The following is a 16,021-nucleotide window of genomic DNA, read 5'->3' as shown; positions in this document are numbered from 1 at the left end:
GACCTATCATCCAGTCAACGTTTTGAAAAGCAATTTTGTTATGCTCCAAACATCTTTAATCACTCGATGGAGGAAAAGATCTGATGGCGTGCGCAAATTACGTGATCACTGTATAACTACACCACGTTGATTTTCGCGGTAGCTTGTTGTACGAAAACATAACTCCTATTCTAAATTGCACACGTTTTCCACGCGCTTTGTTGTTCACTTTTGCAAAATGGTATTTCAAAGGTTATTATTACATATCTGAGACACCGTTGGTACCACCAGTATAACAACGCGATGATTATTTTAAGAACGTCCAATGTCCAATGATGTATCTGCTCCGTCGTCTTTGGCCACCACTTAAAGGTTTGTTTGCGAAGATGTCGCGTCATCGTTTGCGATTTAGAACTTGTGGATAATGCGAGAGGCTCCGCCACCGCCACTTTCTCATACTTCGAATGACACTACACTGCGGGTGAAGGAAAAACACGTTGTCTTTGTACTGCAGCACACTTCAACCTGCGACTGATCAATGGCTGATGTACGCGCGGTTGGAAAAATCGATGATTATTGAGGATGGCTTATCAGCAGCACCTCAGTACATGGTTCATGACCATCCGTCATAGAAAAAGGCATCACAAAAATAAATGTCCATCCAACAGACAAACGTCCGAGCGAATTTTTCGGAACTCAACACTTCAACAATGTCTGCCATATGCCGCGCGGCAATTTTTAATTTTGCTAACTCGAAAAGCAAAACGCAGTTTGTTGGTTACGGCGAAGTGCTCTCCATTTTTACGCACCACTTCTCTACACCAAATTTTCAGACTAAACTGACTCACTCGATACAGCGACCGAATAGGCAATACACGCTATAATTCCGCTGTTTGTTGGCAACTGAGTTGGGCGATGAGCGAATAAAAGCGATGGAATGGCCAATAACTTCATGCATCCGTTCGTGGATTTTTTGTTGTGATTTGAAACAGTGCTCATACCTACATCAAAATACACCTTCATGTAGATGATCACTAACTTGTGCTCATCGAGTGACTACAGCGGCCATTCATGTCGCCAATGTCGCATTTCCCGTACAATGAAATGACGACAGCTCTTGGAGGTCACTTCCGCACAAAATTCGAGGCCCGTTTCAGCCTCATAAAAAATGCTATAGAACAAATCTGAAAATTTCACCAGAAGACAAATCAATCAATACCAACCTTAACGATAAGCAGCAACTGGATCCATCGGTGTAAAAATAAAGACAAAAATTGTACACAACCAACCAAAAGGTGCTAAGGAATAATATTTTTCCCGTCGTCGTCAGTCGGAAAGGCCGAGCGAGAAATTAATCACGTTCTTATCCCAAACCAGCCAAACTGAGTGCTAATGGCGGAGGGTACAGGACGACCAAGCAGCTCGGAACGAATACCAACTACAAAACGGGTGCCCATGCGATGCCTGAGAGAGGAAGGCACACACCGACACATGTTCGACGTAAAGCAACCGAGAAACCGTAAAGTTTTTTTTAATTGAGAAAATAAAGAAAACAAACCATTCAAGAACGAATGAGCTCTCGAGGCGCGCCGCTGTTTACTTTTCGTGTGGAGTGTAACAAAAATCAGAAAGATATTTTAACAAAAAGTAAGATATTGTAACCATACTTTAACCCACATCCGTAGTAGGTGTCACTACCTTTATCTATTACCAGGTCTTGGACAGCCAATTCGATACTACAGAAATCTCTGAATTTGAAACTTTTTTAAGCGACATTTAACATAAAAAATGTACTCAATTTGTTAGAGAAATTGGTTGGCCTTTTAACTAAAGATTTCCGTGGAGAGGGATACTCTAATGAGTCTAAAATATTTTTGTTTTAACTCGATCCCAAGCTGGATCAGATCCTAAAATAACCTGCCCAGCAAGGTAAAGGGTGTTCGGGTCAAAAATTGGTCAACTTAAATTTTCCGTATTTTTTCTAATGATTCATATATTTGGATGGCGAATGGTGGATAATGTGCAACACGAGACCCCATAGTGGTCATATCACCTCTTATTCACAACTCCTATCTCAACCTCCCCGTAGTACCGGCTGGGATGCAAGTAACCTAAGCGGAGATTGGGTATCCATCCCAACCCCGGTGGATGCTTTGGTCGCAAGCAGACTGAAAAGGTGGCCGCACGCGTCTTTTTTCCAGGTCAGGGCGGCGTGCAACAACAACCGAGCGTCTGTTCTCTAGGTCAGAAGCGGCTCAAACAGCGTATGTCTCGCAACGATATGCGGCTCCCGCCAGCTAAGTCCAAGATGGCAGCCCCATTGCGGGATAGGGACCTTAGGCTAACAACCTACTTCTCCCGATTTATTAAATTGTTACTGTAACTGGAACAAGAAATATCCGAATTGGAACTTTAGCAACGACTTTTAGCATGAAAACACGGAATAGAATTGGAACTTGGAATGTTTTGACCCTTGCCTGGTAAGCTGGCTCAACTTTGTAGAGAAGCTAGCCGTTTCAAGCTAGAGATATTGGGACTCAGCGAGGTCCGTTGTCTTAACACTGGAGACCGCAAGATTCAGTCAAGACAATAACCGCTTCACTCTGGAATACGAGGAGAACAAGCTACTCGAGAACGAAGAGTTGGTTTCCTATTAAGCCCACAGGCTCAGGCTGCCCTCATGAGATAAGAACCTATAAATGAAAGATAAATCGTAGCCAGATTAAAAATACGGGCTAGAATCCTTACAATTGTCCAGTGTTATACGCCAACTGACGTTGCCGTTTGCAGAAGAAGGAGCAGTTTTACAGTCAATTGGACATCATGGTTGAAAAAATTCCGAAGGGCGACATTCAAATCCACTTAGACGACTTCAACGCAAAGATTGGCTCCGATCATCAAGACTTTGAGCGCATCATGGGGCGCCATGGTCTAGGACAGATGAGCGAAAACGGAGAGCTGTTTGTAGAATTTTGTGGCAACAACAACAGTGTGATTGGTGAATCGCTTTTCTCCTATCGACCAGCACATAAGGTCACTTGGGTATCCCGAGATGGTCGAACAGACAAATCAAATTGACCACATCTGCATAAGACGAATATGGAGAGAGAGCTTCCTAGATGTCCACAACAAACGAAGCGCAGACATTGCATCTGCATCTGACTATCATCTCATCCTTGGTGAGATACAACTAAGAGTCGCGCGTGTCCAGCGGCGAGAGGAGAAAGTCGGATGTCGATACGACGTCCGCCGGTTGGAGAATCCAGAGGTGGAAAGGGAATACGTTGAACAGCTTAAATCCCGAGCTTTGGAATTGCCGACAGACGGGACAGTCGAAGAACAGTGGTGTAGAATCAAGAATGCCTTTATCACGACGAGCCATGGTTCTCTCGGTAAAATGTGTGGAAGAAGAAGTTCATGGATGTCAGATGAAACCTGGAGGATGATCGATGATCGTAGAAAAGTGAAAGTCGGAATTGAGCAGGCATGTAGCGGGTCAGCCAAAGCAGCCGCCCGCTTTCGATATGCGGAGCTGGAAAAGGCAGTTAAACGAGCTTGTAGACGAGACAAGTCGGCTTGGACAAACTCCCTAGCCGAAGAGAAAGAGCCGCGGCCATTGGAGATATCCGATTACTTTATGACATTTCGCGCCGCCTTAGTGGTGCAATGACTAATGCACGAATGCCGTTGAAAAACCGAGCAGGCCAGCTGTTGACAGATCGAATAGATCAGCTCAAGCGTTGGACTGAGCATTTTGAACAACTCTTCCGAGTCACAAATAGCAATGGCCTACAGAATCCGCAGCTTGAAGCGGCAATACTAAGTCGTATTAATGGCGTCAATTCGGAAGCCCCTCGCTAGCTGAAATCGAAGACATGAAATCCAACAGAACACCTGGGATCGATTACATCTCTGCTGAAATGCTTAAAGCCGACCCTGCCTGCCACAAATGTTGCACCGTCTTTTCGCTGTCATCTGGGATACTGCCACATTTCCGGCCGACTGGATGCAGCCTATCATGCAGGGTATCCTCGTAAAGGTCCCAAAGAAAGGAGACCTGACAGAGTGCGGTAATTGGCGAGGCATAACGTTGATCTGTACAACCCTCAAAGTACTCTGCAAAGTGATCCAGAAGAAAAAAGACTCTACCCTCCGACGGCGACAAGCTGGATTCCGATTCGGACGATCATCTGTGGACCACATCACAACGCTACGAATAATACTGGAACAAATCAACGAATTCCTGAACTCTCTTCTGTTGATGTTGGATGATTTCGAAAAAGCATTTGACCGACTTAACCACGAAAACATCTGAGCGGCTCTAAGGCGACGAGGGGTCCCAGTGAAATTATTCCATCTCATCGAAGCACAATACGAGGTGTCTTGTCTGATCCAATCCTGGTAACTGCTGGAGTGAGACAAGGATGTATCTTATCACCGCTACTCTTTCTCATCGTAATGGATGAGATCTTGACTGGATCGATTGACTGTAAGACCAAACCGAGGATTTCCTTGGAATCCTTCGACAATGGAGCAACTGAACAACCTTTACTTGGCTGACGATATTGTTCTGCTCGCCCAAAGACAACAAGACATGCAGAGCAAACTCGACCACCTCACCCCCAAGGCAACAGGCCTCAAGGTCAATGTCGGAAAGACCAAATCGATGGAAATCAGAAAACCGATACAATTTCGTGGTAGCTGGGCAACAGGTTGAGAAAGTCTTACAGTATCTTGGTAGCCAGATTACGCCTGATGGTGGTACCAGAAAAGATATCGAAACCCGGATCAGAAAAGCCCGATTTGCGTTTGCGAGTCTCCGAAACATCTGGCGGTCACGTACGAAAATCCGAATCTTCAACTTAAACGTCAAATCCGTATTTTTGTACGGGTGAGAAACTTAAGGGCGCTAGAAGTCGAGATTCGGGCACGCAATTGGAGATGGATTGGGCACTCGCTGCGAAGAGATGAGAACGAGATTTGCAGAGAGGCGCTTGAATGGAACCCAGAGGGACATCGAAGGAGAGGCAGGCCCAGACATTTGTGGCGGCGAAGCCTAGCCGCCGAAATCCGAACTGTCGACGAGAATCTTGACTGGGACCAAGTGAAGACGCTGGCTCCGGATCGTCAACAGTGGAGGTCTTTTACTACGGCCCTATGCACCGGATGATCGGCGCGGGAACATTAAGTAAGTATTGTAATGATTCCTGTTAACAGCCGAACTGGAAAGATTTTTCTTGTCTGCTTTCAAGGTTATTCCTTCCATATTCATTCGAAGTGTTAAGAGCTTGGCCATTTTCCATATATTTTTCGAAAACTTGTATTTCGCTCTCGAATGTAAAAGTATGTAAATAAAATTCGAAAAATCCGAAAAAATCTCCAAATATAGTTTGGAATATGAATAATCGTTTGGCATCATTTATACTTAAAATCGACCATTTGGTCACTAATACCCCTTTGGCTCTGAGGGCCTCATATATAAACTCACTTAAGTCTGCTTGGTGAATTCATTTTTAATCGTTCTCATTAACATAAAACAAGTTTGTTTAATTTAAAAAACGTATAGAAAAATTATAACGTTTATTCGTTCAAATATTTAGTTTCGAAATCTTGTTTATAACTTTGGACTGGTAAAATATTTTCAGTAGATACTTTATTAACAAGTTAATATTAAAAAATCTACAAGACAAGAAACATGAACAATCAGAAAAGTAATCGTGAGAAACTTACTGTTGAACGCAGCAGGCGTTTAATAGTAACAAAATAATCATAGTAGCCCATGTTTTAAATTTAAATAAAATTCTTTCTCTTGTTCCAACTGTAAACGAAGCTAGTTCGTTCTTTACGGCTCTCCATATTCCAAAAGGTTATGGGCCCAGAGCCAAAAAGTTAAAAAGTAAACGTTTTTTTTTTTAAATTCGAATTTTGAAAAGTACCGTCGCGAGTTTTTCGATTATGTCTACCGGTCAAGGCGATGTAGCTGCAACAGCAAAAGCCTTCAGTTCGCTGAATTTGCCATCGATAGAATTGCTTATGGGCCGTGAAAATTGGTCCACGTGGCAATTCGCAGTCCAGACTTTTCTCGAACTGGAGGACTTGTGGGACGTGGTGAAGCCGACACCGAACGAGGATGGAACCATGCCGGTCGTAAACCCGGTGAAGGACCGAAAAGCGCGTGGAAAAATAATTCTTCTTCTTGACCCTACGAATTATGTCCATGTGAGGGAAGCGAGAACTGCGCAGGAAACGTGGTCGAAATTGGAAGCAGCGTTTGAGGATTCCGGGCTGACACGAAAAGTTGGCTTGCTGCGAAAACTAATTACAACGTCCCTAGCAACGAGCGACTCCATGGAAACGTATGTCAACACCATAGTAACCACAGCACATCAACTACGTGGAATCGGTTTTGACATAAGCGAAGAGTGGGTCGGAACTCTTCTGTTGGCAGGATTGCCGGAATCGTACAGCCCAATGGTGATGGCACTCGAAAACTCCGGAGCAGCAATCAACGGCGATGTCATCAAGACGAAGCTACTGCAGGAAGTTAGAGCACCTGAGCCATCAGCAGGAACAGCGTATGCAGGGAGGAAACATTTTTCAAAACCACCACCGAAACAGCACCAAGAAAGGCAACCATCGGACATGAAACGAGGTCCAAAATGCAGAATATGCAAATCGCCTAACCATCTTTCAAGGGATTGTCCATCTAAAGATAGGAAGTCGAAAGCATGGTGTACCGTTTTATCGACGAATGGAAGCGCACATTTTGGCGAAGATTCGAGCTGGTATTTCGACTCCGGTGCTTCGAATCATTTTACCAATTCCGTGTCGAAATTGGAAAACGTGCAGAAAACCAGCGGTACCGTCGTTGCAGCCAACAAAGGTGCCATGCAGGTAGTGGCGAAAGGAAAATTGAAGCTGTTACCCGAGTGTAGTCAAGACGACGAGCCAATCGAGGTCAACGATGTTCAAGTCATTCCGGAGATTTCTACGAACCTGATTTCGGTGAGCCAAATAGTGAAGCGCGGACACACTGTCACGTTTAGCGCAGCTGGTGTGAAGGTCAACGAAGGGAACGGAAATCTGGTGGCTACCGGCGTGTTGGAGAATGGTTTGTTTCGTCTGGCGCAATTGCCTTTACCAACAGCAATGAGCGCGTCTTCCGTCGTGGATATCAAACTGTGGCATAGGAGAATGGGCCATCTCAACCTGGAAAGTGTTCAGCGATTGAAACATGGTATGGTCTCCGGAGTGCAATTCGACGGTCCAGCGGAAATTGAAGATCGGTGTTCAACATGTGCGATGGGTAAGCAAACTCGTCTTCCTTTCAACAAGCAAGGTTCACGTGCGCAAGAAATCCTGGAAGTGGTCCATTCCGATGTGTGCGGACCAATGGAAGTTAATTCGTTGGGCGGCAGAAGATATTTCCTTACGTTCACGGATGATAAGTCTCGTCGCATCGCAGTGTATTTCCTGAAAGAAAAATCAGCGAATGAAATTTTTGAAGCTTTTGAAAATTACCGATGTTCATCAGAGCGGCAGACTGGCCGAAAGTTAAAAATTCTGCGAACCGACAACGGGAAGGAGTTTCGCAACAAGAAGCTGGAAGACCATCTGAACAGTCTGGGGGTTCGCCATCAAACAACGGCGGATTACACTCCCGAACAAAACGGTTTAGCCGAACGTGTGAACCGTACTGTGGTAGAACGGGCCAAATGCATGTTATTTGAAGCGGATCTGCCTAAGTCATTCTGGGCAGAAGCAACAGCAACAGCGGTCTACCTGGTAAATCGATCGCCTACCAAAGGACACGAGGTGACACCTGAGGAAATGTGGAGCGAAAAGAAGCCGAACTTAGCTCACATCCGAGTGTTTGGTTCCCCAGCTATGGTTCATATCCCGAAGCAGAAAAGGAGGAAGTGGGATGCAAAATCCCATGAGTGCATCTTTACTGGTTACGAATCCGAAACGAAGGCATATCGACTGTGGGATCCGAGGAAGAAAACCCTGGTAACATCTCGAGACGTCGTATTTGTGAGTGAAAATCCGAAGCGTAGCAGCGTGGTGTCCGTACCTGAGCGAAAATTAGTCCCTCTGGACAGCAGAAGGAGGAGAAGGAACGGCTGCCAAACAACCAGCAGTATCTCAGCCTTATCGGAGGTCTGCTTTACGTAGCTGTTCATACCAGGCCGGACGTGGCTGTCAGCACATCCATCCTAGCTCAAAAATCCAGCTGCCCAACCCAACTGGATTGGAATGAGGCAAAGCGTGTGCTGCGATACCTGAATGCAACATCCGACTTCAAGCTGAAACTGGGTTCCACAGAAGGCGAGTTGGCGATGTACGTAGATGCGGACTGGGCCGGTGATGCTCGGGACCGAAAATCTAACTCTGGCCATGCAGTATTTTTCGGAGGAGGCATCATATCCTGGGGATCCAGAAAGCAAGCGTGTGTGTCCCTCAGCTCAACTGAAGCCGAATTCGTTGCACTCGCTGAAGGGTGCCAAGAATTGCTTTGGGTGCGCCGGCTGATAAGCGAAATCAGTCGAGACGAGTCCATTCCCGCCAAGGTGTTCGAGGATAACCAGAGCTGCATCAAGGTGGTTGACAGTGACCGGATCGAGCGACGAAGTAAGCATATTGACACACGGTACTTCTTCGTCCGCGACTTGAAGCAGAAGGGTGTTATTCAACTTCAATATTGCCCGACGGAGGATATGGTTGCAGATGTCCTAACGAAGCCGCTTCAGCGAGTACGCCTTGAGAAGTTACGTGCTAAGATGGGTGTACTTTCTGAATAGTTTGAGGAGGAGTGTTGAACGCAGCAGGCGTTTAATAGTAACAAAATAATCATAGTAACCCATGTTTTAAATTTAAATAAAATTCTTTCTCTTGTTCCAACTGTAAACGAAGCTAGTTCGTTCTTTACGGCTCTCCATATTCCAAAACTTACGAGAAACTTAACCATAATAATGGTACCGACGAATGAGCGTAGATTGTTGTCGAATTACACACTCACTAAACACGTGAGAGATGCTCCATTGAAGAAAAAACGGTGGCACTCTTCCATCCTCAAATATTATAGCAAGTGTGTTGGTAGTAAAAAACCAATCCGTTTGTGCAAATTGTATAGTAGCAGGGTGACATGAAAAGTCATATTTATTAAAAATTGCATTTGAATCTTTTTCAAGAGAAATCGAACTACCTATGTTTGATGTGCTTTCAATTAAAAAAAGGCTAGAAATTATACTAATTGTTATTTTTGCTTTAAGATTCCAAGTTTCTTGAGCCCTGGCTATGAAAAAATAACACCCTCTGCAGGCGCGCCAAATGCTCTTGAACGTAGGGAAAGAAAACAAACCACTATCAACACGTCACTTCTCTTGATTCAAAGAAAGCGTGAGTACCTCATCTTGAACAACTACAACAAACCAGACTGTTTGAAGAAGAATGGAAGAGAGACACAAAACGGGAACAGATTCAACTATTCAACAAACATCAATGTAAAAACAAAACTGAACTCACGAGAGCCCGAGAGTAAACGGTACTATCAGTCAGTCAGAATCGTCAGAATGTCCGCTCATTCATAGAACGGCGCAGAACAGCGGGACACGTGTATACGATAGATACGGTACAGCTTCGAGTTGCTGGTATTGGTTTGGTTACAATATCAAATAAATACATGTGCGCATATGTACCAGCCAGCCAGGGCAGAGAAACGGAATCAAAATAAATATGAGTAGTAAATGGAAATGGAACCACAACAAAACTACTACGGTATTCTCTCCATGCTTTCGCGCCCTGAAAAGAACCGAGCAAACGTGTAGCGGAGAACGATCAACAGTCATTTTTGATGGCGTTCAGCAAACAATCAGCCGTTACCAGCGCAATGAAAGCGAAAATCATCCAATATTTGGTAATAGGTACCTATTAAAATAAAGGGCAAAAGAAAATTATGTTTTGAACAATTTATTTCTGTTCAGATAGTCAAGCAGCTATCAAATCACTTAATGTTTCCAGATCTAGATTAAAACTGGTAATCGCATGCCGGAAAGCAATCGAAGAACTTGCTGAAGGCACAACGGATTAAATGGTTCAGTAACCAAATTCAAACAAACAGCGAGAGTGCCACCGATCTTCGTAAACTGATCGATGCGTGCATGAAAAATGTGGATGCTTTGAGGAACTTGGGTTTAAATGTAACTGGGCTGGGGGAAAGTATGCTTCTTAATCGTATAGCTTCGAGACTGGACAGTGAAACCCGAAAGGCTTGGGAACTATCGCAGAAAATTGATGAACTCCCAGATTACGCAGAAACTATGGAGTTTTTAAGATGTCGTGTACTGGAGAAAATCAACCTTCTTTCTTCAGTGAAACCAGTTCAAAGAATGCAGAAGCCAAATCGAGTTGTAGGAGATCCCAAGATGAGAATCAACAGCTTCGTTACTCGCACCGAACAGTGTCCCCACTGCCAAGGAAGTCATGAATTGTGGAAGTGCGACGCCTTTAAAAAAGCTTCTTTGTCCGATCGCTATAATGCGCGGCGCAAAGCCGGTGCTTGCTTCATTTGCTTACAACCAACTGCAGTCCCGAGAGCACTTGTAAGAAGTGCAAAAAGAGGCACCATACAATTCTTCACCCGGAAAACAACAATCAACAGAAGCAATTCGAAACCCCTGCTACGTCTACGAAGTTTTCCGAACCAAACCAGCATACATCGGAAGCAGCGCCAGCTGCACAGGTTTATCAAGAATCCGAAACCCGATCATCGTTCTGCGTGCAACCCAAGGTAGGAGGAAAGCAGATACTGTTATCAACAGCAGTAGTGCTGGCAAAGCTGGAGAAGAGTATCCTTGCCGCGTACTTTTGGACTCTGGGTCGCATACAAACTTCGTGACTGAAAGCTTTGCTGCACTACTCGCACTGGAGAAGGAACCGATGCATTTTTAGATCAGCGGTCTCAACGACATCAAGACGAATGTTTGGTTCAAGATTCACACCATGATCAAATCAGCGAATACCAATCTTGCCTCGATTTCCTTCTGGTACCAAGGATTACCGGACTATTGCCATTGACGACGATTGAGTTCCTCTCTCGATTCCTGACGGTATCCAATTGGCGGATCCGAACTTCTACGTACCGGAAAAGGTTGACATGCTTCTGGACGCGGAAGTATTTTTCCAAATGTTGAAAACCGATCGCCTACATCTCTCAAGTTCTGCCGTTTTCCAAGATACTCAGTTTGGCTGGGTTCTGAGCGGTGCCATCCCCAAAAAGGTGTTCCGGAATTGTGTAGTCATTCTGCAACACCGTTGAAGAAGAAAACCTGGACGCATTAGTAAAGCGATTTTGGCTGATTGATTCCTTTGGTGATCCTGAACCAGAAAAAGAACCCGAAGAAGAAGTTTGTGTCCAACAGTCCAAAATTGGGAGATTCAAAAGTGATGGCCGTAAAGCGATTCCATGCCGTTGAAAGACGTCTCGCCGCATCACCTGATATCAAGCAACAGTACAGTGAATTCCTCAGAGAATACGAAGATCTTGGTCGCATGAAGCAGAATGCCAACACCGATCAAGATAACCAACATGCTGCGTACTACCTGCCCCATCACTACGTTTTTAAACCAAGTAGTACGACCACAAGATTGAGAGTAGTTTTTGATGGATCTGCCGAGTCTAGTTCAGGCATATCTATCAACAAGACCCAGATGGTTGGACCGACTGTACAGGGTCATCTTGTGAAAATTCTATTAAATTTCTGCTCCTACAAGTTTGTTTTCACTTTGGACATACCAAAATGGTACCGGCAGGTATTGGTACATCAAGATGACATCCCGTACCAACGCATAGTATGGAGAGAGACGCGGGATCAAGCCCTGCGAACGTACGACCTACAGACAGTAACCTATGGTTTGGCGTCATTTCGCTTTTTGGCCACTATGACCCTGAACCAATTGGCCGAAGACGAAGGACATCGTTACCCATTAGCAGCCGAAGTTTTGAAAAATTCCTTCTACATCGATGACGCACTTACGGGAGCGAACACGCTTGCAGAAACGATTGAACTGAAGAACCAGTTAGTAGCACTGTTGGCAAGAGGTGGCTTCGAAGTGCACAAATAATGCGCGAATTCCGTTTTGATTCTGGCTGACGTTCCGAACAAAAACTGCGAAGTGAGCATTAATACAGATCCAAGCATAAATACCATCATGAAGATACTCGGCGGCTCATGGAAACCGAAGGAAGATTGTTTCACTTTTGTCGTACCTTAAAATGTCCACTTGAAGATTACCGAAGCAACGAAGCGTGCGATACTCAGCGACGTCGCCAAGATTTTTGATACGCTCGGATTTCTCGGTCCGATCAACACAACAGCTAAGTTAATCATACGTGATCTCTGGTCATTGGGATTGGAGTGGGATGAGCCAGTTCCACCCAACAACTTGAAGGTTTGGAGCAAATTCTATCGCCAGCTGGAGACGCTGAATACTATCTCATTTCCGAGATGGATTTTTTGTGATATGGCAAGGAAAGTCGAACTCCATGAGTATGCTGATGCCTCGGATGCAGCTTACGGCGCTTGCATTTACGTACGTCTTGTTCTGAACGATGGATCATCGAGAATGCAGTTGGTCTGTACCAAGTCTAGAATTCTACCGACTAAGAAGACCAAACAAAAGAAGATCACAACACCACGAGCAGAACTTCTGGCTGCTCAATTACTGGCCCGACTAGTGACACAACTGCTTGATTTACTGAAGCGAACTTTTGACTCCATCGTCCTGTGGAGTGACTCCCAAGTCGAACTCTGTTGGCTGCGTCGTTCTCCAGAAACATTATCAGTGTACGTCGGAAATCGAGTGCGAGAGATACAGCAACTGACGAACACTCTTGAATGGCGGTACATCCCATCGAAGGAGAACCCTGCGGATGTCATCTCCCGAGGTCTGTCACCAACAGGCCTTCAGACGTCTACTTTGTGGTGGAATGGTCCGCCAATAATTCGAACCAATCATACTGAATTGCTGAACCCGATTTCCGATGATGAATTACCGGAATTGAGACGAGTCGCCCTACCTGCTGTCAATGAACACCCTTGAGTCGAACTATTCAACCGAATCAGCCGATTTACCATCATGCAGCGGTCCACGGGATACGTGGTTCGCTTCTGTGACTACGTCAAGAATAACAGGAAACGATTGACCAAAGGATCTCTAACAGTCGATGAAATTCAGCGGTCTACTACACTCATGATACGACTAGTACAAGCCGACGCATTTGACACCGAGCGTCGAATGCTAACCAGTCCGGAACAATTCCGGCATCCCCTGCGACATCTGAACCCATTTGTAGACCCAAAAGACGGCATTCTCCGAGTAGGTGGTCGCTTGAAGCACGCTGACATACCATACGAAAGCAAACATCAAGCCTTATTGCCGCAGAAGCATCCATTTACTGCAGTTTTGTTGCGGCATCTTCATCGTTCCAACATGCATATTGGTCAACGATGACTCCTAGGCATTGTTCGCCAACAATATTGGCCTCTTCACGCCAAAACCCTGATTCAATGCGTGCCATGCTTCCGGAAAAACCCTCGTCCGGCAACTCAACTGATGGGCGATCTCCCCGACTACTGTGTTCGACCAGCACCGCAGATACTGGCCTCGATTTCGCGGGGCCCTTCAAAATTCGTTCGAGTACAGCAACCCGTAAACCGCAGGAGACCAATGGGTACGTCTGTGTCTTTGTGTGCATGCATACCAGGGCCTTGCACTTGGAAGCCGTCTCAAACTTGACCTCTGGAGCATTCATAGGCACTCTACAACGCTTCGTGAGTCGTCGTGGAATTCCTCGTAACCTGTATTCGGATAATGCCACCAACTTTAAAGGAGCAAACAACGAGATGTGTCGACTAGCTGAGCTTTTCCGAAATGAGCACCATCAAAAAACCTTGAGTGATTACACAGCGATGCGGGCAATTGAATGGCATATCATTCCACCACGCAGCCCCCACTTCGGCGGTATTTGGGAGGCCGGGGTCAAATCGGTGAAATTTCATCTGAAACGAGTACTTGCTGAACATAAACTTTCCTACGAGGAGTTGGCAACGGTCCTTACACAAATTGAAGCCATCCTAAATTCCCGTCCTCTTACGCCTACATCAGAAGACCCCAACGATATTGGTGCTATTACACCTGCTCACTTTTTGATCGGCCACGAACTCCAGGCGATACCACAACCCTCCTATCAACACATCCCTCAAGGTCGACTCTCAAGATGGCAGTTTGTGCAGGACTTGAAGCAGAAGTTTTGGAACGTGTGGATGATCGACTATCTTCACGAGTTGCAGCGTCGCCAGAAAAACTTCAAGATTACGAAACTCAAAGTTGGCGCACTGGTCTTGGTTATCGGCTGCTTGCTCGCATTACCGACCTGTATCCTGGTCCTGATAACGTCGTTCGTGTGGTCGGACTGCGGACACAAACCGGAATAGCAAGGAGAGCAGTCAAGAAGATTTGTTTGTTGCTCCTGGACAACGAAGACGTCGAAGGAGATTTGAAATGAACCATTTCAACGGGCCGGAGGATGTTTCATCATGTAGTCATCCAGACTGCAACCCTTGACGAGTAAAACCAACATACAGTTGTTAAAATGAAATATCAGTGAACGATACATTTGTACACTAATACAAGAAAAAAAGATCAGAGTAAAATTCAATTCCAACTGAACCACACGTGTTGTAGGTTTCTTTCCGCAATTCCAACCGAAAATATACAGTCCACCTTTTTCATTCGTGACCACGCGTAACAAAAGTTATGAAAATTATAGACGGATAGATTGGATTAGGAAGCATAAAAGGTGTTGAAAACGAGTCAAGAGCGTGTTTTGATAAAACTTCTTGTCGTACAAGACAATTTGTCCCGCATCGTATCATTGCCTAGAAGAAGCAAAGTCGATAGTCGAAGTTTTTCGTACCCCAATCGGGGTAACATGAGGTATCAAGGAGTGAAAGAACATAACGCAAAAATCTGCATATTTGTTAAATCGCTTTTTAGTTCACCGAAAATCTACATTTCTATCAATTCGTCAAAGTACGGTGTATTCTAAACGAATATCTTCCAAGTAACACTGGTTAATTTTCAACCTAGTTGGTTTTAGTTCAAAATGTTTTATGACTGATTGATAGCTATCATCATGATTAAACAAAAAATGCATCATGACATTATTAAAATATGATCTCATTTTTGAAAGGGAGCTGTAATTAAAGTTTTGTATGAATTCCATTCGTAAATGTTTATTTTATAGAAGAACATAAATTAATTCCATTGTCACATATGAATCAACAAGGCTTAAATCATTCCACCTGAAAGTGTTAAAAGCATGTTATATTATTCCGAGTGTAAAAAATGTCTCTGTCGTACGTTTTTTTCTGGTAGCTATTTCGTTTTCTTCAAACCATTATTAATCACACTCCGACTAGAATAACAACCATCATGCAGCGATTTTTTAAAATAAGAAAAAGCTGTCTACGGTTAGAGAAAAATTCCACAGCAAAACATAACATTAGCCAGATCAGAACAGGTCACTCTGCTGTGTCTAGAGCTAGAGTGCTAGAAGGAGCGTCGACGTCGACTATATGCACACGATGCCGCGCTTAGTCACCTGCCTCGATCATCCCACCCACGAATCACGGCCGGCTGATGATGTGTTTAAAAAAATGACACGAAAAATTTGTAAATGTTTTCCTGGTCAACCTGGTCGGTAAGCGAAACCCCGGCTCTACCGATCCATGCAAATGTCCATTCCCCTTGAAAATTCGCAGGTACGCGGTTTTTTCTGCTAATAGCTAGCTCTTAAGGTTTTTTTTAAAGCTTCGAGATGGTTCATCAAAGAACCGACTTTGGACGACTAGCTCTCCGAATGGTCAAAAGATCCAATACATATATTTTTTTTCTGTGTTTTTAACGTTACGATGGAATGCCGCCCCCCGTAAGCAGCCGTAAGTCTGCCGCGTTCGTCGGAAGCCAAATCATAGAAATT

At 44.7% G+C, this 16,021-nt stretch overlaps 2 protein-coding genes across 8 annotated transcripts in view; both read right to left on the bottom strand.

Moving 5' to 3' along the window:
• The window catches only part of LOC129749115 (probable actin-related protein 2/3 complex subunit 2), a 154,368-nt gene that overhangs the window by 69,947 nt on the left and 68,400 nt on the right, over window positions 1–16,021 (bottom strand). The gene's annotated exons all lie outside the window — the stretch shown is intronic.
• LOC129749113 (tubulin monoglutamylase TTLL4-like) overlaps window positions 1–16,021 on the bottom strand; it is an 85,678-nt gene that overhangs the window by 7,307 nt on the left and 62,350 nt on the right. The window contains exon 1 of one of the 7 annotated variants that reach the window (XM_055743993.1): window positions 1,203–1,382. The exons of 3 other annotated variants lie outside the window; for them this stretch is intronic. Coding sequence is in view for 3 of the 4 variants with exons in the window: in XM_055743994.1 (XP_055599969.1) it covers window positions 243–377 (135 nt within the window). In the remaining variant the exon portion in view is untranslated. Of the gene's footprint in view, window positions 1–242; window positions 856–1,202; window positions 1,383–16,021 lie in introns of those variants that run through there. 3 more of the 7 variants (XM_055743994.1, XM_055743995.1, XM_055743988.1) reach the window with 3 other exon arrangements.

The sequence above is a fragment of the Uranotaenia lowii genome, chromosome 2 (assembly GCF_029784155.1).
Source record: "Uranotaenia lowii strain MFRU-FL chromosome 2, ASM2978415v1, whole genome shotgun sequence".
NCBI classification, from domain to species: domain Eukaryota; kingdom Metazoa; phylum Arthropoda; class Insecta; order Diptera; family Culicidae; genus Uranotaenia; species Uranotaenia lowii.
The sequence above is the reverse complement of the archived record's forward strand: the minus strand, read 5'-3'. Positions and strand labels throughout refer to the sequence as shown.